Source organism: Anguilla anguilla, chromosome 6 (assembly GCF_013347855.1).
Source record: "Anguilla anguilla isolate fAngAng1 chromosome 6, fAngAng1.pri, whole genome shotgun sequence".
Taxonomy (NCBI): Eukaryota; Metazoa; Chordata; class Actinopteri; order Anguilliformes; family Anguillidae; genus Anguilla; species Anguilla anguilla.
The window spans coordinates 11,706,761-11,727,422 of NC_049206.1; the positions used below are offsets into that span (position 1 = coordinate 11,706,761).

Sequence of the window (20,662 nt, forward strand, 5' to 3'; positions counted from 1 at the left end):
CCTTCGACATGGGCCGCAGAAGGCCCACAGCCGCACGCTCAGACCCTGCGGTGGAGCTGGCACCGGCGCTGAGGGGGCGGCAGAGAGCTCCGTTACCTTCGAGGACCCGTTGGAGTACATCTGGATCATGTTCTCCGCTCCCTGTTTCACTTTCAGTTCGATGTCGTTCTGTTTCTTCAGGGCCGCTAGCCTGCTGTTGCTGGTGCAAGTCCGCGCTTCGCTGTTGGGCGTGTCTGGGGTCAGCGGGCACTCTGGAAGGAGCGAACGAAACAAATCAAAACTCCGAGAACCTGACACAGGTATCAGTGTTGTACGATGCACCGGGCTCCTGCAGGCCTTAAATCCGCTTGGGGAAAATAACGGTCTGCACAACACGTTTACACAGAACGCCCGTTCAAATAGGAGCTCTGAGAGCTGATTAGCACAGAATGTGAGGAGGTGGCCCCTGTGTTCCCACACTTACCTGCCAGGCGGCCACCAGTTCAAACACGTTTAAAGCCTTTTTCCAGGCCCCATATTCACTCTGCTCCACAAAACTGCACCACAAGCTCTGCCAACCATTAACACAGTCAAAGTAATGCAAAAATTAGTATCAGTACCCTTGAAAACACTGACTGGTCAGAGATCAGTACTTTCATCTCCAATCTGAAAGTCAACCATTGTATTAGAATGTGCATTATTTACGAAACACAGACTAAACCAAAATCGCTTGGGAAAAAAAAAAATCCAAGTACCTTTTAAATAAATTTCATTTTTTTTTTTTTTTAATACTATTTTTCTAAATGTAAGTACATTCAAAAGCTTTAAGGAGGAAGGGAATCTTACATTAGAATTCTGAAACTGGTCTGGACTGAACTCTACATGTCTCTTTAGACAGTGCACCTATGATGAAGGACCTGCCGTTGACAGTTACGCATGTGCCATGTTCCAACAGTACCTACAGAATTTATCACATTGGATAGAGCCCGATAAAGGTTGCCATCCATTAATAATTCAATTGGCCAGCACAGCCTCTCTGTAATTTAAAGAAAAAATATTTAAAGAAATAACAAGTAACTTCCCTACACTGGGAAGGTGGTCAAGCTCCATTCTGAAGTACGAAAATTCAACAAAACCACATTAATCTAATTCCCCCACAGGCTTTCCGAGTCATAGGTCTCCAAAAATAGCTCTAAAACTCGCCACACGTCATCCTGTAATCTGGTGCTGCTCAGAAGGTGCTTTTTCACCGAGGTTACTACTGACTAAATACCGGTTTGATGCTAATCCGGTTAGCGGCTGGACTCGTCTCAAAGGCCGAGTGCATCAAGCAGCATTCTCCCTGTGGAGAGGAGCGTGACCTTCACGCACTAGCTGCAACACAACCGTGTGTGAGGGGTCCTCGTATATACTCATCCTTTAGATAAAGCGCAGCTGTTTGGAAACCACGTCGCTCGACAGGTACTAGAAAGGCATGTGTATTTATGGCTTTTTTCCCCCAGCTTATAATGGACTTGACTGATACCACAGCCTAGTTATTTGGAGCCATTGTGCAATGAAGCTCAGTGACAGGTTGATACCGTGTTGGGGCATAGCCTCAGACCTGTGCAGACAAGTCCGATCATCGCTTTACTACGAACAACGAACATCGCTTTACTACGATCGCCCAAACCCACAGACACACGTTTTTACTGATTTTTACACGGTTAACAATGAAGAACTGGAAAGGAACCAACTCACCTCTGACATAAATCAGTTGCACCAATATAATTCAGATAAACAAAAAATTATAAATAACAAAGTGAACTTGCTATTTTCACGTCAGATTATCAGGCACTACTTCCAGATTGCAATGGCACCTCATGGATTCTTATAAAACATGAAATAAATAATGGAACTAAGGACACAGGAAATTGTGCACTACTATGTTAGTGTTCTGCAACATGTAAAATAAATTAAGTATAAATAAAATGCACAATTTTATTGTACAAACGATGCGCATACATTCCTACTCTTTTTTTAAAGACACTGCTAAACCGTTCTAAGGCACTTCATGGCCATAGGTCTCATTCTTACAGGTACCTGGGTGAGGTGGAAAACAAACATTCCCTCTGTAATTTCGGTTAAGCCCTGTCACAGGCTGATGAGCTCATCGTCTTCGTGTCTGGACTAGAATCGCGCCCTTCCCCCCAGAGCTGAGCGTGTCCCGAACGCCTCTCGTTCACAGGGTGGGCGAATCTGGCCTTGCAGCTCCCTGCTTCTGAAGGTCACTGTGCAGTCACCTCGACTGCTGTCGCCACACCACACAGAGCACGACGCATCTTACTATGCTATACTGCATTCCATTACATTCTGGAATTTAGCACTAGCATATGCTGTCATTCAGAGTGACTAACACTGATTATATCATATTTTTCCTACGGACATAATCCATTTATGCAACTGCTGCTCAAGGCTACAAAAAATGAGCAGTGCCTAAATCAAACCCACAGCCTTTGAGTTACAAGCAAAGTTCTCTAACCATTACACCACCAGCGTTTGATCAAGGCCGCGCCACTGAATCCTGGATAACACTGTACTTCATGGTCAACCCTCACTACACAGGCCAGGCAAGCCTGCAGTAGAAACTCATCTGTCCATAATCAGCGCAGTTCAAGGCGTTACACACTCAGGGGAATCCATCTTACATCCCACAGCCCCGCGCTGCAATGAGCCGACAAACATGCAACTCCTACAAACAGGAAGCGGAGAGAAGAGAGAGGAAAGGAGAACCCGCAGGCCTTCTTTTCTGTGAGCCACTGCAGGCTGTGGAAGGTATATTTAACAGCTATGGGGAATCCCGGGCCTTCCCTGTCCACACTTGTTAAATGACCTAAAGAACTCTTTTGATTGCGAAGTCAGATGTGACTATATTATGTAGACTGCGTGGGGATCATAATCAGTGCTGATATGAACTGCCCTTCAGTAGCCAAGGTAAGTGATGGAAAAGTATTCCATCAGCATGGCAGGGGTAGCTGGGCAGTTGGGCCACTCGTTCCCAGACAAATTTAATTCACATGTAGCTGAGAATTTCCATGGCAAAATCTCTCTCAAGAGCTAAAATATGAATTCTGTTAGAGCAGGCAGGAGAGGATTTATTAATATCATTACTGCAGGTATAAAATATATACACGCATGCACTCATTTCAAATCTTAATGAAAAGAAAGTATGTAAAAGGGATATTTTTACTGTGTTACGCGTGGCAGCATAACACTGGTGAATCTCAGGCTTTGGTCCTGCACGTTGTCCATCTTTCTGAATAATTAACTCCGAGGACTGAGATGTTGTTAAATGGGTTCCATGGAGATGGAACAGAGGAGAATTATGTGTTGAGGTGGGAGGAAATCCTGTAGCCGCTGTGGGTCTGCAGGACCGGGAATGGGCCGACCCTGGCCGGCCCATAAATCAGGCGAGCTCAGTCAGCGGGCACGAGGGGGCCGGGGGGGGGGGCTTTTTTTTCCTCCGGAGATCTCGGCTGAGTCCAGGGCAGGATTCTGAGAAGCCCTGACGCGGCGGGGGCCCTCCGCCTTCTCCTCCTCGGAAGGCTACTTTTTTTTTTTTTTTTTTTTTTTTGGTGCCGAGCAACAGCGGATGACATCATGGCTTGGAATGCTGACAGCGGGCGCCTTCTGTTCGGCGCCTCGCGACGGGGCGGGGCAGGGCCTCCGGAGGGAGACCGCCCCGTTAGCGCTCGCTCTCTCCGCGTGCCGTTCGCTCGCCCACGCTCACCGCGCCGCCGCATTCCGAGGGAAGCCCGAAACATGGACGCTCTTCTTAAGGTTATAAGCGCTGCCTGTGTCACTTTCACTCTGGTGCGTAGGCGGCCATGACTGCCTGAGTGAACCTCAGCACTTTACGCACCTCCATTTGTAAACTGTATAATATTACCGTGCCAGTTCTCAGTTTCACTCAGCATCACGTAATTCAGAGGAGATCTCCCCCCCCCTGCCTTTTTCTCATAATGTTGGGCCAGTGCCTCGACTAAAGGCCGGCTGTGAGAGGCTTCTTCCTGTCACAATGGGCAGTGCTCCGAAACCCTGGCCAGTGCTATCACGGTGGAGAGCGTGACGCCAAAATGAAGTCAGCCGCTAACCGGGGGGAGAGGGCGACAGGGAAGGGCTCTGTTCGGAGAGGGGTGGAAAGTGCAGCGGTCGGGACCGATGACACCCAGGCTAACGACGGGAGCGGAGGCGCACGCGCCGCTGCCCGCCACTCAGCGCGGCTCGTCCCGCCCCAAAAAAATTCGCAGAAACGCAGGCCTGCCGGCAGTGCTGAGCAATAAAGCCTTCTAAAGGGAGCGATAAAGACCACCCAGTCTTTATCCCGTAGAAGATCCTCCTGAGATGTGGCTTTTGAGATCCATTCATTCAACATTGGACACTTCATAAAGCTCCAACCTGGACCGTGGTTTTGATTAATATGGCTTTTATTAACGTGCAGTATTTACGCAGCAGTTTGGTACTAGCTTTGCGAGTTCAAAACAACAGTTTATCTCCACAGACCTCCCAGATTTTAAAACACTTCCAACTTCCTTCCTGCAATCTGTCAGATAAAAAAGGGGGAGGGTACTTTGAGACAATGGAGTGCACCGAATATAAACACTTAACATCAAAATCTTTTACTAGCTTTCCTAGCACAGTAAAAGCCCATTATAAGAGCCTTTGTATAGAGTTTAGCTGGAGGTACGCCACATAGTAACACACCTCATCTTGCACGTTCAAAATAGGTTTTTAAAGACATTTCGTTGCAAAAGGTAAAAAGGGGGAGGAGGACCATGAACACTGAGGACTGAAGAGGCACAGTCCAAGGGCTACATTGCGGGTCTGTTCATCCACCAGCAATAAAAAGATTTTACTACAGTCAGTCAGCGACTGAGTCAGCTGGCTAGTATGAGAGGCAAAATACTCTCACAAAGGCTCCATGCAGTCACAGTCAAAAATACTGCAGCATTGTGAAGATCCTAGAGTACCCACGGTTTGCTTTTTAAGCAGAACAGTCAATATTTGCAGGGATTTGGCCTAACAGACCAAAGTCACTGTCCTAACATTAGTCGTTTAGGACAGTGAAATTAAAACCAGTCTAAGAGGGCAGCCATCACGGGAAAAATCTGATACCTCAGTTTGAAAAGACATTCCTGTTAGAAAGGGGCTTTTCAGGTACAAGACCATCCATTGTCCTCCCTGTGGTTAACAGTCCACTGCACATCAATCACTAACATCATTCAGAATTACAAATTCAACTCCGCTGCTTATATTCGGTATTAGCAGAGCTTTCTGCACACTGAAGTCCTTCAAGGTCGTGCCCACAGAAACGTTACAATGTAAAGCTAACTCGCCAGGCCTTGAACGAAGACCAAGAGTAACTCAAGACGCTATTGGCTGGACTGGCAATAAACAAACAGGCTCCCACATTAACCGTCTGTGCCCAGATTCAGACTCCCTCAGGCAGACTCTCCTGTGGATTAAACGAATCCAGACTGCGCTGCTGTTCTGAACGTTTCTCAGCCCAAGTTTCAGACATTAACCAGGTTCTTAGCAAAAAGATGCACTCAGCTATTGACTTTTGGGACTTTTACATGTTGTGATGTCACACATATGATCAATGGTAAGTCTTAATGCAATGAGAAAGCTCTAACACGTTCCATTGTAGGCAGTCACACAGATGCAAGCTTCAAATGTAAAATAGCTCAATCTCCTCACACCATTTGTCATTCTGTAAAACACAAGCTAAATATATAAATGAATTATACCTTTAGCTCTGAGCTTTGAGCAGATCGGATCGGGTGAGTGCATTTGGGCAATCTCCCATTTTGAGGTTTTAAACGGTACAGCTGTTCAGCTTAGAAGAACACGTTTGTAGCATTCCAGTGCTACAGACTGAGGTGTTGACCTGTCCCGTATGTGCCAGCCCAAATGCATACCTGCAGGAACAAGTTGAAGAGGGAAGCCACAGGCGACATAATTCACAAAGGCCGTAACGGGCGGAGCTACAGTGAGCTGTCAATCACTGTTGCGCGAGGAAACAAATCAAAAGGCTTTGTTCTCCGCAGCAGAACGCAACAATTGATTCAAAACCGCAAGCATTCGATAGCGCATTGCTGTCTGTCGTTTACACGAGAGCTCACGGCTCCGCCTCGGGCGTGGCAGCCGCAGACACGTTTGATTGACAGGCCCCGCCTCGAGACCGAAAGCAGTTTCCTTGCGCGGATCCAGAGAGAGACGCGGGGCTGGAAATAGACGCTCCGCGTTACGTTTTACACCCCCACGGCCGGGCCCTCAGGAAGCGGCCTAAAACAACACGACCGTCGGACGCTGGCCCCGCGCACACCTTTCCCCCCCCCGCCCTCGCTATATTTCATTTCACCTAGTCTAACCCTGGAACAGGAAAACTAATATTCCAGCCGGGCTGTGCTTGCGGGGCTGGGCCCGTAACGGGGTCCCCAAGGCCTCCTCTGGATATACGCTCATTAGTTTTCACAGACGCCCCGGAGGCCTCCACCGCTCTCTCTTCACTGGGAGCTGCTGAACGCAAGCGGTCCCCGCTTTCATCACAGCTGTGCAAGTATATTACGGCAGAAGTTTTTGGGGAAAGAAAGGCCATTTCTAGACTCACAACACACATCTGTGTTTAGCTCCCATAAGAAACTACAACTTACCACCCGCTAGCCTAATTCAGTGCTTTTTTACATTAACACCCTGCACCTGGTCATATTACAAAAGTAACTAGATTATATTATGAAGTAGTAACAGGAGAATGAGGACTGGCAAACGGCACGACACTCACTCACTTGAACCTAACAGTGTTTAGTTGTATGATACAGGCTTCGGTGTAGTCTGTGACTGACCGCACAGTAGCTCCACCCATTACAGGATTCAGGAAAAAACACAGCACTACTTTCGAGTGCCTTCAAGCAAAGGCACAATTCAATTTAGAAGGATGTGGCTCACATTACCGTGCTCTACATCCTCTGAAAGAAACATGACCAGCTCTGACCCAATAGCTGGATCTAGGCCCACTTCAAACGTGTGTGAGGGAGGCGCGGTCGTACCGAGCAGGTCCTCGGGGTCCTTCACCACGATGTGAGCGTTCAGCTCCTGGAGCTCCTGGTGCAACTCCTCCACCTTCTTGTTGGACTTCTTCAGCATGTTGTCCACGTAGGCCAGGCTTTTCTTGTCGGTGGTGACCTTGCGCAGGTTCTCCGCTCCCTCCTTGATCTTCAGCTCCTTCCGGATCTCCCTCTTGATCTGGTCCTTGATCTCGTCCAGCTTCTGCTGGACCATGGTGTCCGAGAGGTCCAGGTTCTGCCCAAGGCCCAGCTCCGAGACCATGTGACTCCGGGCGTCTCCCTGGAGAGGAACCACAGACGGGTGAGAGGGGGTCTGACATGAACCCATGTCAATACAGCTCACTCCCCATTACAGAAAACGAGTAAAAGTACCTTAAAGAATAACACCGGTAGTTTTCATTTTTTCAGAACTGTCAACATGTCCTATGAAAAGACCAAAACCAATACTGTTTCTGTCCAACTCACAATGAATTTTTCCCTCAAACAATTATTGTCCATCTAGCCAATGCCGATATACCCGAAGTCATAGAGCCCCATTGTTGTCCAAAAAAGTAAACAAGTCAGAGACATACTGTTGCTTGGTCAGCATAATTCACTATTACGAAGAACCTTGCCTTTGTACTTTTTACTGAAACAACTTTATAAAGTGACAACGACTGCTTTTTCTATATGTGGAAAGTAGTTCTACGTGGCACCAAAAATACTGAAAATAGCCCCCATTGAAATAAACCATTTTCTCCATTTGAAGTAAATTTGATACCAATTACACTGGCCAAGTTTTTCATGACAATATGTTCATTTACGGAAAATGAATATATGTTCGAGCTGTATTGAATGACTTTGAAAATAACTACAAGGAAAGGCAGTGGCGGAGTAAAATGGCTGCTGACAAAACAAGAATGGTCACCATGCTGCACCTTGTGGACACTGTCCACAGAACAAGCGAGTGAGAGTTATTTCTCACTTAAAAAAAGAACAAAATTTTTTAAAAAACACACGTTGGCTGTACCAGCACATTAATATTTTGACATACCAGTAAATGTTTTAGTTCCAATATGCTGGTGTGAAATTCATATTTTAACATTCAAAATTTTTACAGCTTAACTAGTCTTGTGAAAAATGTCACTGTGCTCATGCTAATGTGAATTAAACATACTTTACACAGCATCCAAGAAGATGTCAGAAAAGAAATGAGAAAAAAAAAATATCAAAGATTTTAGAAGCTGCAGGCTAATATGTATGGCCCAATGGCTAATATAAATGTATTCAAATTTTAGGTCTTATAAAATGTCATAAAATTGACAGTTTGATGTCCATCCTGCTGTACAGTCACCTCAATATAACGGGTATACCAACCTGGCTATGGACTTTTTTTCTGGTCGCAGTACAAAGTTTGATTCCTACTTGGCATTACGAAACATATTAACTTCCCAAATGCAAACCATATGCAAATGGTCACATCACCAAATGACAAGCATTCACTTTCTGGGCGTTGTTTGGCACTGGCTGCAGTGAACCTGTCTGGTGGGGTCTGCAGAGCAGATCACCTTCTGTTAGCTGCTGTGTAGGCACAGGGATTCTCAATGGAGGAGCACAGACGTCAAACGCAACAGCCAACCAAAACAAAGGCAGGACAGAAAGACAATACCGAGGACTTTTCCCCAGAGCCCATGACTATGAAACAGTACAGCGAAATGCACAAGCCTTTTACGGGCTAGGCGGTGACCCATCTGATAAGCATGACCCACAGCGCAAAGAACCCGGATGCAGGCAATCTATGTTATGATCAGTGTTCGGCTGTGGACATTCCTGTATTTGGGCTAAATCAAGTAATTGACTGTTTCAGTACAGGTCGGCGGTATTCTCATCTCTTTTGACATTTCCAGAACAATGATCCTAATTTTGACTCACAAACACAACAAAAAACTTCAAAACTTGACCACCATGTTGGCCCAAAGACAGAATGTAAACAATAGCTCACAGTTGAATTAAAGCAGTAAAGACTAATAATAATAATAATAATGTGTTTTATTTTTGATGGCAGAAAACAAAGTGAAGACTTCTACAGTTTAGTTTTTTTTTCCTACAGATTTTAGGCTTTTTGATGAGATATGATACCTCTGGTATCTGAACCAGTTCCTTACATGAAGCCCTCCAAATCCAGTGATTTAAGAGGGGAGATTAAGCCTGGCTGTGCCATTCATAAAAAGACAGTCTGAAGGTCCCACGGTGGGAAAACCCTAGCAACAGGAGCACTGAACATTTACAAGCCTTAAAACTAAAATCAAAACATATGCTACCGGAGAACCTGAGAGACGTCCAATCCTTACATATAAATCCACTCAAAGGATCGCACTGCTTTAGGGAACAGTATTTCAAAACAAAACAAAACAAAAAAAAAGAAGCGAATCTCTTACCATGACCTCCACCACATCCGCTACGTTGGAGGTACAGACGAGTCCTCGCATCTTTACGCCGCTACCTGTACCCTTTCCACTTAGCAACCCTGCTTACCGCTGTTTTGCTTATTTTTACATGCGAAAGAAACCTGCTCTTGTGGCATCACCCAGCTGGTCAGGAACCGGAGTCCGAGTCAGACTGTCGGTCTTTGTTTTCGCACCAACGCCGCCCCGGCACCCTTGACATCAGAATAGCTGATAAGCAGTTTGGGGAGGGCAAATCCCGCTTAGCCTCGCTCTGGGCGAGATCACAGCGGACGAGCAAATCAACTGCGTAGGACCTAATCTGACTCCTGGGGAAGCAGAGTCTTAAAATAAACCGTGGCCAGGATGGCCGCAGTCTTTGTAGCTTGCTTCTCTGGTTTTGGGGGGGGGGGCAAGGGGGGGGGGGGGGGTTAGGGGCAGGGGTGTGGCTGTGTGTGGAGTGGTGACAGGGTCACACCCACTCCGCATTTAACATCTCCACCCATGCAGACAGATTCACGCACAGGCTAGCTTTCTACTGTGGGTCACAGCGGGCATAAGGAAGCTATAGGGAAGATTCACACATTCCCGACAAGGTGTTGACTTAGGTGCAGCCACTTAATCTAAAGCGAGGAGGGGCGACTGCTGGTTTTGAACCCCGCTCCACTGAAAGTCAGGGCTGGTGTATGCCCTGAGGAGCAGCCAGTTTTGGGGGCCTGTTTCAGACAGTAACGACCACAGTTGAGGCCCCTGAACCCCGAAAAAGGCAAGAGCGGAAACCCCCCCCCCCCCCCGGTTCGGGGCCCAAAGCTTGGTGCTCAATTATTCTATTGATCAGGGTGATTTCCATTTCATTAACAATCATTAAATATTGACCAGAAATTACAGGAATGATGCATTCGATTTAGAACTTTTCCTTCCAGAGCTGCTGTTACCTTCGTGAAGTATATTTGTGTTAGCTGTAGCATGCAGAAAAAGAGATAGACAAATAATAGGCCACACTGGTAAGTGAAATATGCTAAAAGAAATTAAAAAAAAAAATCCACCACCAAAAGCAATTTTCTGAACAGCTCACAGCGAGTCTAATGTGTGCCCCTTTTTTCATAATCATTGCTGATGTTATGTACTGTGGATATAATCTTTACAAAAATCAGAACGACCAAGCAGCTATCAGTCATGGTCTGTCCTGTTCCCCCTCTGTCATAAACAGTGGCGAGTAGCTGAGTGTGCCGTGCGATTATCTGGCCATTTTGTTTCGTTCCAGCACATTATGTTTATGTCACACCTCAAACACTCTGCCGAATTACTAAAAATGCAATACTCTGAAAACTGAAATTATGCTAACCCATAAAACTATCCGGAGACTTATCTGCAAACAAGATGTCACAAGGAAAGGAATTTCTGATCTTGATTAGCCTAATGGGAGAGCCTACAAACATGAGTCCAAGAGCTATTCTGCGACATCCAGGTCCCTTTCGGCTATTTCCCTCTGAAACTTCAGTCAAAGGGAATGAATGAGATACGAAAACAGGAAATCTAGAGTGAAATGATTAATGAATAACTCAGAGGTTAAAATGGAGGTCGCTTTATAGATGCAAATGAACAGAAACTCCTGCGTGAAAACTGAAACTGCTTGATTGGGCCTCCTCAAACTCAAAGGCCCACAGGCCTGATACTTCACCTGAAACTAGGGCGTTAAATAGAAGCTTTTCAAGTTGTAAAAACAAGAAGCGCGGGTAAAAAGTAGCCCGGTCACTCGATGAAACGAGAGAGCGAGCCGACGCTTCGGCAGGCTGCCGCGGTACGAGGGGAAAGCTTCCACCGCGCCAGAGCGTTTTCCATTTCAGCATGTTGAGAAAATGAGCCGGCCCCGCCAGAAAAGGATTTGTAGCTGTGCTGCAGCGGCCGCCCCCCCCCCCCACCCCCATACATGTGAGCGCCCGGCTCCACCTAGCAACTATTCGGACCGCTGAGTGGGCCGAGACAATGCGGCGCGCGAGCATGTGCCGCTACATAGCAAAACAAACCCGGACGGACGGCGATGCGCCTTTAATAACGGTCTGGCGGCCGCTGACATCGGACACCTGTACAATGGGCTCGCAAAGCCGAATGAAACGGCCTCGTGAAAACAGGGGGCGAGCCCCGCGTCTTCTTCCCGAGGTGAAGCCGCCGTTGTTTAGATTACGGGCGTTATTAGGGGCACAAAGTCGGTTGGTCGTTTGCTGCGCTTCAGGGCCGCGCTCTGTAACTGCAGTGAGCGATCGGGCGTGCGAGTGTGCGTCCCGAGGATTCACAGAGAAATTCACTTGGGCTTTTCCGCTAAAAAGCTTTTGAGTTTCTGATAACCGCCTACGAAAATACAACGGCTACATCAAAAAGTGCCCTTTCAGTACGTGTCCATCATGGTTAACAGTAAGCTGTCATAACTCGCATGCAGGCCTATAATCAACAATGTACAGGACAGAAATAGCCTGCTGTCTCCATTTCTGATCTTCTGCCTGCGTGCTCATAGCACTCCAGAGCCCCATCTCCTATTACCAGGGAAGAGGGAGAGAAAGCGATACCATGCACCAAACTCATCTTTATGCAAAACATGAGGCTCACATCCAGGAGGAATAAAGTCATACTCAGTCAATCCCTCAGACTAATCTAGCAAGCAACCAGCCTTGTCTAAAGGTATACTATGCAGGTTTTTTGCGGCCCTTCTCGACTCTGTGTTTGTCTCCTTGTCTCCATCCTCTACCCCACCCACATCTCCGTTGAGGATGCCCCCTCGAATGCTACAAGCAAAGTGTCAAGCAATATTCATAAAAATCGTATTCGTTTTAACAATCTTTTCCACTGAGCGCACCCCTTAATGTGTGAGAACATCGTATGGTATGGTCCTATGGTAGTGCAGCTATTTTGTGCGTTTCCTTATTCGGTATTTAGCTATATGCCTTAGCATGGTTATTCTATAATATTTTCACGTTAAAAAATCCTGCATAGTCTGCCTTTAAAGAGCATTTCCGCAGAGCACATTACACAAGGTTAAGCACATTAGTTTTTCAGAGGCAATGCAACTTATCAGCAAGTCATTCAATAAATAATGAACAGATGCTAAGCTAGGCCATTTATTCATGGCACATGGGTATATTTCTCTTACTCTTACTATGTGGCCTGAGGAACTAGATCATTGCAAAGGGCCAATTCAGACTGCATATCTATGAACACTTCATTACTTTCAGGAGGTAGCGATTGTGCTTGGACAGAAACCGTAACATAAGCAGGGAGGCTCCACGGCAACATTTAAGTAGTGTTGCGATAAGCCCACCTTGTTCATTGAAAGAGGGGGAGACGGAGTACACACACCCCACACACACACACACCTTTTTGTTGAATGCATCCGATACGTAAAGCTCATTTTTGACACCAAACACCAGTGCTTTCAACGCACAGTACAGGAGTGTGCAAATCAGAAATGCAGTGCGAGTCAAATTCCTAAAACATAACATAAACTAACCACAGAGCTGCATAAACAATGTTGACAAGTGTTTATTACTAATGTTAATTTCTGATAATGGCCCATCTGGTAACACCCCATTCATCCCTGCTGGACCTGACCTGCTGGCTTCAACAACTGTAGGACAACAAAAGACTAGTCAGTGCTCTGATAATCAAACAAATATGCAGAATTACAGCAGAGAGAACTGCACTTCGCTGTTAATCAATACTATTTGAGTAAGTTATAACAAGTAGCCATAATCCTCCGAAATACATGTCAATGCCTAATTGTGCAACGAGAGGCTAGAAGTTAAAACCAGGAAATAAGCTGCATCTACTACAGAGGCCTCATTCAATGCATCCTGCAATGCAAAACAAGCAGGGCCACACAAAGCAAATCCCACACAAATCTGTCTCGTAAAAACCTGCTCAAAATACTCTGCTTCCCCTTTCCCCCCCTTTACACGTCAAAGTCTATCCACAGGAGTGCCTGTATGTGAAAGCGCAAACTGGTGACTTCCTGGGAGTCCGATGGGAGTTTGTACCAGCTCAGCCCTAATATGGGCAAGCAAACATAACCAGAGCTAACGGGACAGCCGCAGCAGGGCGGAAATGGCGTTTTCCCTTCGTTTGGTCTTCCTTGCGTGGAGGAGCAATGCCCTCTGAATTACTGACTCCAGCAAAACTGCCCCAAGAGGGGAGATTCACCTGAAAATGGATGTTGAGAAAACCGGCCAGTCCACTTCAAGTGGCTGTACCAGGGGGCTGCGAATGCAACCGACAAACTGACACACAGACACTGAGGTCCCATTCATCCTTAACCAAGTACATTAACCCTTCCAGGCAGAATGTGATCTCTGCTTGTTTACGCTATAATTTAAACCCACTTCCTAGGCCTAGGAAAGCCCTGCCATGTCACTTAAGGAGCATGATTAATTGGCCTGAACCTGCAACACTGGAGATCTTGTTCCTGATAGAAGCTGCCCGTCAGACCAGCTCGGCTTGCAGGAGATGAAGCAAGTGCAAAGCTTCTCCTGGGTGTCTCTGCTGGAGGTATCGGTTTCCTCCTGGAGTTTCACCACCCCTGTCTCACAGTTTACACTTTGAGACCTGGTCATCTGATTAAGGTGACAGGAAAAGATGAGAATTTGAAAGCTGTGTCTCTGTCCTATAAATACAGGACGCTGTATTACAGATGCTGTAATGGTTATTACTACTACAGTGGACTTGAGTCTAATCTAAGAAGATTTACACAGGACACACTTTAAGGACAAACGTGTTTCAGGTAAAGACTAGGGATGTCCAGTCCACCTGTAGCTTCTGGACTGAAATACAGCAAAAACAGCTTACAACAAACTAAGTGTCTATCTATATATTTTTAAAAGCTATATATAGGGCTTCATTGATTAAAAAAAGAAAAAAGAAGCGCTATATATAGGACGGTTTTATATCAATGAAGCACTGAAGCCTACCTGTGGAATGCTGGTGGTTAGCACCACAAGTTGTATTTACTAAAAAGTGAAAGCCACAATAACTAACATTTTGAAATATACACTGTAGCTAGCACGGAAATGATCCCACCCACTCTCAAAGGAGGAATATGACGGTTGATCTAATAGCCAAGAAATAAATATAAAAATACGTATAAGGTCACACGGCCAGGAGTTTTTAAGATCCACTGCAACCTCCAAGCCGCTAACATTACGATACAATGTGCATGTTGACACTAAAAATCCACAGGCAATACTGTTTTTACAAGTGTCCCCATCCCCCCTCCATTGAACAAAGGTGGGTTTAAGTAAATCGAATGACACACGTAAGAAACGACAATCATTGTAAAAGCTACATTTCTTCTTTTCGTACATACATTTCACCACGTATTTACAACAATTTCGCATGACATTAGTGGGAAGTCGTTTGCTGACCCGAGTTCCTAAATTATACTAACATGATGTTTTTTTTCTAAAGTAGGCTACGCATGACCTATGGGGGGGGAAACACCTTCATGGCAAAACAACAGTAGCCACCTAGCTAGCCTAATTATTGCTATAATCCAGACAGGCCATGTCACTGTAGTGGGCTGTCAAAGGGCTGCATGCGTCCACTGGTCGTGTCGGAACTGGCTGGCACGCAAAAGTTTTGGATTTTTATTTCCGTTTAGCTAAACCACTTCACAGCAAGTTATAGAAGTGGTTGCTAACTTATCAGTGGGCTGTTCCGTCGCCCTATTCTGCATGGGGGAAATAAATGTTTCACTGCCTTGGAACCCCGGAGGAAACTACTGTAACATAGCCGATAAAAATAAAGTGCTTATACTTCATACTTTTTCACACTTAACTAGCCTAACAAAAAGTGTCCAGCTACCCATCTAACAACTTATATACGCATTGTTTACAACTCAAAGCTAGGTGACGATGCTGGAGTCGACTGTAGCTTGCAAAGGCGATACTCATTTCTCGGCAAACATTTATACCGCATTAAGTTTTCCAAGACCACGGATCCGATAATGGGAGTTGGAGAAATAAAAAAAATGTCACATTACATTTGATTACACAATTTAAATGTACAATATGCACTGAAAGTGAATGTAGGTGACTAGCTAACTGGTTTGATAAAGATAGCTAGCTAGTTAGCAACTTCTCCGCACTCGAACAACAGTTAGGATATTGTTTAATTATTTTCCAGGCCTCAATCCCTGCTTCCCAGGCAACCCTTTGGGAAAGGGGGGAAATTATGTCTGAAATCCATCGAACATAAAATAACTTTATCGCCGACCGGATAGCCGATTCAGTATGCCTTTAAATCAGACAGATATATTTTTAACAGTACTCCCCAGCTTTAACAACATTTATTGCAAGAGTTGTTAAGTTTTCCTACCTGCACGGAATCGGCCGCCATCTTGGCTCTTAACTTTGAATCAAACTCAGCGGAGAATGGGAGGTGAGCCGCTCTAAAAACAAAAAAAGTTGAGCTGCACAATTTATTCCCGATTTATGATTCCTTTTTACGAGTTAAAATCAAACCATCCGTATTCCAGGGACAAACCCATGGGTCATCCCGGAAACCCCGGACTTTCCATGGCGATGTTTTCTTCTCTCTGATTTAGCCAAAACCAAAAAATAGGCTATGATTTTAGAAAACCCACAAGTGATTAAAAAAAGGCGATGTCGTGGACTGTTCAATTGCAAATGAGTGAAAGGGGATAGTTTACGATAGCTAGGCACTATAGCAGCGCCCGTCCTGAGAAACTAGCATTACACCCTGCTCCCAAAGCCTCACTCCCAACCAGGTTCAATTCATACACTTTTTGTCATGTGATCAGGCTCCATACCAGCAGGACGTTAGCGAATTTCCCAAAACTGTCCGGCCGCAATTCATTATGTTTATGGGAAGGATAGTTTTATACAGCCAGAGCTCTTAAACGCAAATGTTTATTTATTTATTTATGTATCTATTGCTGTGTCATTGGGATAATGTTAACATTTTGCTGCCACCGGTAGGCTATGTTTTAGGTCCATAGCATCACTGTGTTACTATTCATTATCCATCTTCCCGCAATCTGCAGCAGCCAGTAGTTTATTCTGCATGAGAAGGCATCAAGAAATTAATGTAAGTGAAAATCAGAAACCACCGCAGTTGTTTTATCTGACATGGCACTTCTTTTGAGCCAAAAGCCAGAAACTTCCTGTATTAACAGTTATGCTTCCTTCCCTGAAACATGTGTTGCTCTATCAAAGTGATAATCTTTTATCTTGCTTTTCAACAGTTTCGGTACGTACCACTGCGCAGGACATTATTTTTTAACAAAACTATTACAAATACTCTTGCTAATATCTATGAAATAAAAATGTTTATAACATTAAATTTAAGATTATGAAGGGATATGTTTAATTTTCATCATAAAGACATGCCATTGTTGTCCAAGTACCAGGTATAACACCTGTTAATTGTACCATCTTAATTGACTTTGTATTTCAAAGAAAAGCGCCATAGTCTGCCAGGTGTCAATATGATTAGTTGGTTGTCAAACAGTGTAAATCAAAATTATTCTTAACCTGTTTCGCATTGTGAAACTGTAACATGACAGTTTATTTTAATCTGGGGAGCCTGGTTTGAATTAGGCAGAACCAGTCTTTGTTGTTATTTGGATAAACTATCTCATAGAATTTCTGTGTGAATTCTCATTATGACATTTTGTTTCCTGTACTCATATTTGCATTTAGTAAAATCCTGCGAAATATCACGCCAGCACTGGCTTGTTCTTCATGTTTCAAAAAAAAAAAAAAAAAAAAAAAAAAAAATATGCAAAAGATTTAAAAGAAAAGACTGAATCACCTTAGGATACATCAAATGACTGAACATTCAGTCAGTAACTCTCTAAGTGGTTTTTGAAAGGTCACTTTATCTTTATAATAAATATCAGAATAATTAGTGATCATTTTGTAATAATTTTTGGCATATCTCAATTCCTTCTTGAATATGCCTAAACACAGTCTTTGTTGTTGGTCCTGCACAGTATTTCATCAAAGTTTGCATTTAATCTGTGCATTTAGCATTTTCTGTAAATGCTGCATGAAATCATCAGTGTTCCCGGACTGATTTCTCTTTTAATTTGCCGTTTCTGGAAAATGGGATTGTTAGAGTCCTCCCCCTAGTGGGTAAGTAGCATTAAGATAAGAAAATGGCCGGTTTGTTTAGCAAGGTTAGTAGCTATCAGGACACTGTTTATTATGTATTTGTTGTTATGTTACATTTGTATATTTTACATTCATATGTAAATTCTCCATCCCCCCTGTGGATTTCCCCACACTGGTACTGGAGCTGTAGGCATAATTCAAGGATCTAGCTATTTCTTTAGCTGCACTTCAGAGCATCGAGCCTGCTGTTGAATTACAGTTGTGACAACCATATAGGAGCTGAACTAAAAATAAATAAATAAATAAATAAATATTTTTGAGATATGAATTTCCAGTCCATATCATAACCTGTGATGTTTCTGATTGCTTTGCCTAAGAAAAGGATGTTAAAGAAAACAAATTTACAAATGGTATATGACTGTTTTCCTGTCCCAAATGAAGTCAACATTCTCCAGAAACTTTTGAAGGAATTAGAGAGCAAAAACCACCCACATTAAATTAATAACAGGAGGCAATGAGTTACAGAGTTAATTTCTTGTCATTTGCAATTTTTTTTTTTTTTTGCTTATAAGCATATAATTAGAAACAAACAGGTCACAGATCTACATTGAAACAAACAGGTGTCATTTGCTTGTCATGAGCATGTCCTGAACATGTGATGGGGACAGCCAAATTAGTTTAGAGCTGTTCTATGCCAGGGCCACCTATGACTGTCTCCTACCCCATCTCAGTCTCAGATTTTCTATTGAACATACACAGTGACAATATTGGCTCTATTAATTAATAAAATAATATGTCTAATAAAAATGTTCTGATTGTTATTTTGATCATTATTTTGGAGTATTTCAATTTTTTTCTTTTTATATTTATAGTATGCATAGCTGTATGAGAACTTCCAATGGATGTAAAAACATATACAAGACAAGACAAGATTTATGAGTAACATTGATGATATGAAATGCATTGTGAAAATATCTATCCTGATTCAGGACATATTCAGACCTGCTCTTCAGGCCATACCTGTGTGATGGTCTGTCAGTCTGACAGAAGGACTAGTGACCTTCTGGAAGGTCAGCCTAGGTCACCGTGGCATGCAGTGGGAAGAATCTGGTAATCTCTTTATAGCTGCCTGGATTTTGCCACTGCATTGGGAATCTTGGCTGTGAAATGCGAGGCAAGGTGCAGACCTAGCTAGATATTGTGCCTCTGATACTGAAGAGACATTTTACCAAGTATCAGAGGTTCTGCTGCACTAACCTCTAAAGAAAAAAATTATTTTCTTAGACCCTATTAGTATATCTCAAGAGTTCACATACAGTCAGTGAAAAAATGGCAGAAGTGGCATGGCTATGTGATTGATTGCAAAAGGCAATAGCACTGCAATATATGTTGACCAGGGACACTTCCAACTGTGTGTGTTGTGCATGTGTGTTTAATTATATTTTATGTATTTATATTATATTACTCATTAATATTCTAAAACAGGAAATTTTCCATTTGGACTTTAAGAAGTTTGCATTCACACTGCAGTCAAATGCCTTCAAACCACCTTGCTTGTTATTATTGCCTGCTGCAGAAGTCAGGAAAGGAGAACTTGATAATGTATATCCTTCCCTATTAATTTAATCTGCCAGATAAGACTGGCATGCCTGGGTCCCTGGTTGTGTTCTGTCTGGTTGATGAAAGACAAGACTTTAACTGATCCTGATTTGGCAGGCGATCCATGGTTATCTGGACTGCACAGTTCCTTGTCGTTCTGCAGGGAACCTTTCTTAAGAGTAACTGTTGAGTTAAGTGACCTAACCTGATGGCACAATTAATTGCGCAACACTGAGTTAGCCAAGTGTGTCAGAGCATAAATTGCATGGATGAGATTACGCAGGTGCCTTGTTAAATTAAATGGGACTGCCACGGGTTGAAGTCTGGTTTGTGTTTGCTCATAGTCTGACTACGTAGATTGTAGAATCCGAACCTTAGAATACATTAGTGCCTATGTTTCTTGTGTTCTTTTTTAGTATTACAGTGTTCCTCATGTTCAACAAACATTGTGCTCATTATGATGTCAGCAGACTCTGAATTATTGGCGTACAATTGTCTGTTAGCATTATGCAGTTTTTCACAGTTAGTGAAGGGAGTTAGTGGAAACTGTTAGGTAAGGCATATGTTTATCAGAAAAAAAGAAAGAAAAAGAGCGAATGCAGTATTTTGGTCACAAGAGGGCGATAAAACACCACAAGTTCTCTTAATGACTTTTTTTCTGATAACTGTTTTTGTAAAACTCATAAAACCTTTCCATAAGCACCAATAATTTTTTATAGATTACAAGAATAGGAATGGAACAGATCCAGAAATTACACAGACTATGAATTCAGTCAGCTATTACATATTTAGCCATTACACAATCATTCTATGAAATGAAATAAAATCCATAAGATAGGCTATAACATACTTGGTGATTGTAACCATATTCACATGAATTAATACAACATGTCTGAATTAACCTTTAAATTCAGAGGGCACACAATTTAAATAACTGGACAAAAACAAATAAAAATTATTGCATGAATGGCGGTACTCAGTTTTGGATTTCTGCTTCCATTGCTACACTATCTTTCCTCGGTGTCTATTGCATTCTCCATGACATCCACACATAATTGCACACCATCTACAATCAAGGACTGCATCACCAATAGGCCTGTATCTGTTCCTTTTACTTGGGACTGGAGTAGAAACATTCACAAGCCCTGTTAAATTGTCCGAAATTGACCTTGCCGTGGAGGATGCCAGTGTGTTAGTGCACAGTAATCAAAATAAACTTGGCATAATTGCACTCCTGAATAGTATATGCTCGTAATACCAATCCTGAAGAGTATTTTCTGTATATATTGGGGCGAATTGTTATTGGTAATGTTTTCCTTCTGACTTCTAACTTCTGACATAGAACACAGAATGAGCTTGTTCTATACACAGACACACACCTTCTGGTCAGGCTGGTATTAGAAATGAGAATGTGGACACAATTAACATACCTGGT

The 20,662-nt window shown here is 43.6% G+C and overlaps 1 protein-coding gene across 5 annotated transcripts in view; it reads right to left on the minus strand.

Annotated features, from left to right (window-relative positions):
* The window catches only part of pkn2 (protein kinase N2), a 32,999-nt gene extending 16,715 nt beyond the window's left edge, over window positions 1-16,284 (minus strand). For 2 of the 5 annotated variants that reach the window (XM_035421595.1, XM_035421594.1), the window contains exons 1-3: window positions 15,869-16,284; window positions 7,068-7,365; window positions 97-251 (exon numbers count right to left, since the gene is read on the minus strand). In XM_035421595.1, coding sequence (XP_035277486.1) covers window positions 97-251; window positions 7,068-7,365; window positions 15,869-15,889 — 474 coding nt within the window. In that variant the 5' untranslated portion in view covers window positions 15,890-16,284. Of the gene's footprint in view, window positions 1-96; window positions 252-7,067; window positions 7,366-9,502; window positions 9,825-15,868 lie in introns of those variants that run through there. The other 3 variants (XM_035421592.1, XM_035421593.1, XM_035421590.1) reach the window with 2 other exon arrangements.
* Between the last annotated feature and the right edge of the window lie 4,378 nt (window positions 16,285-20,662).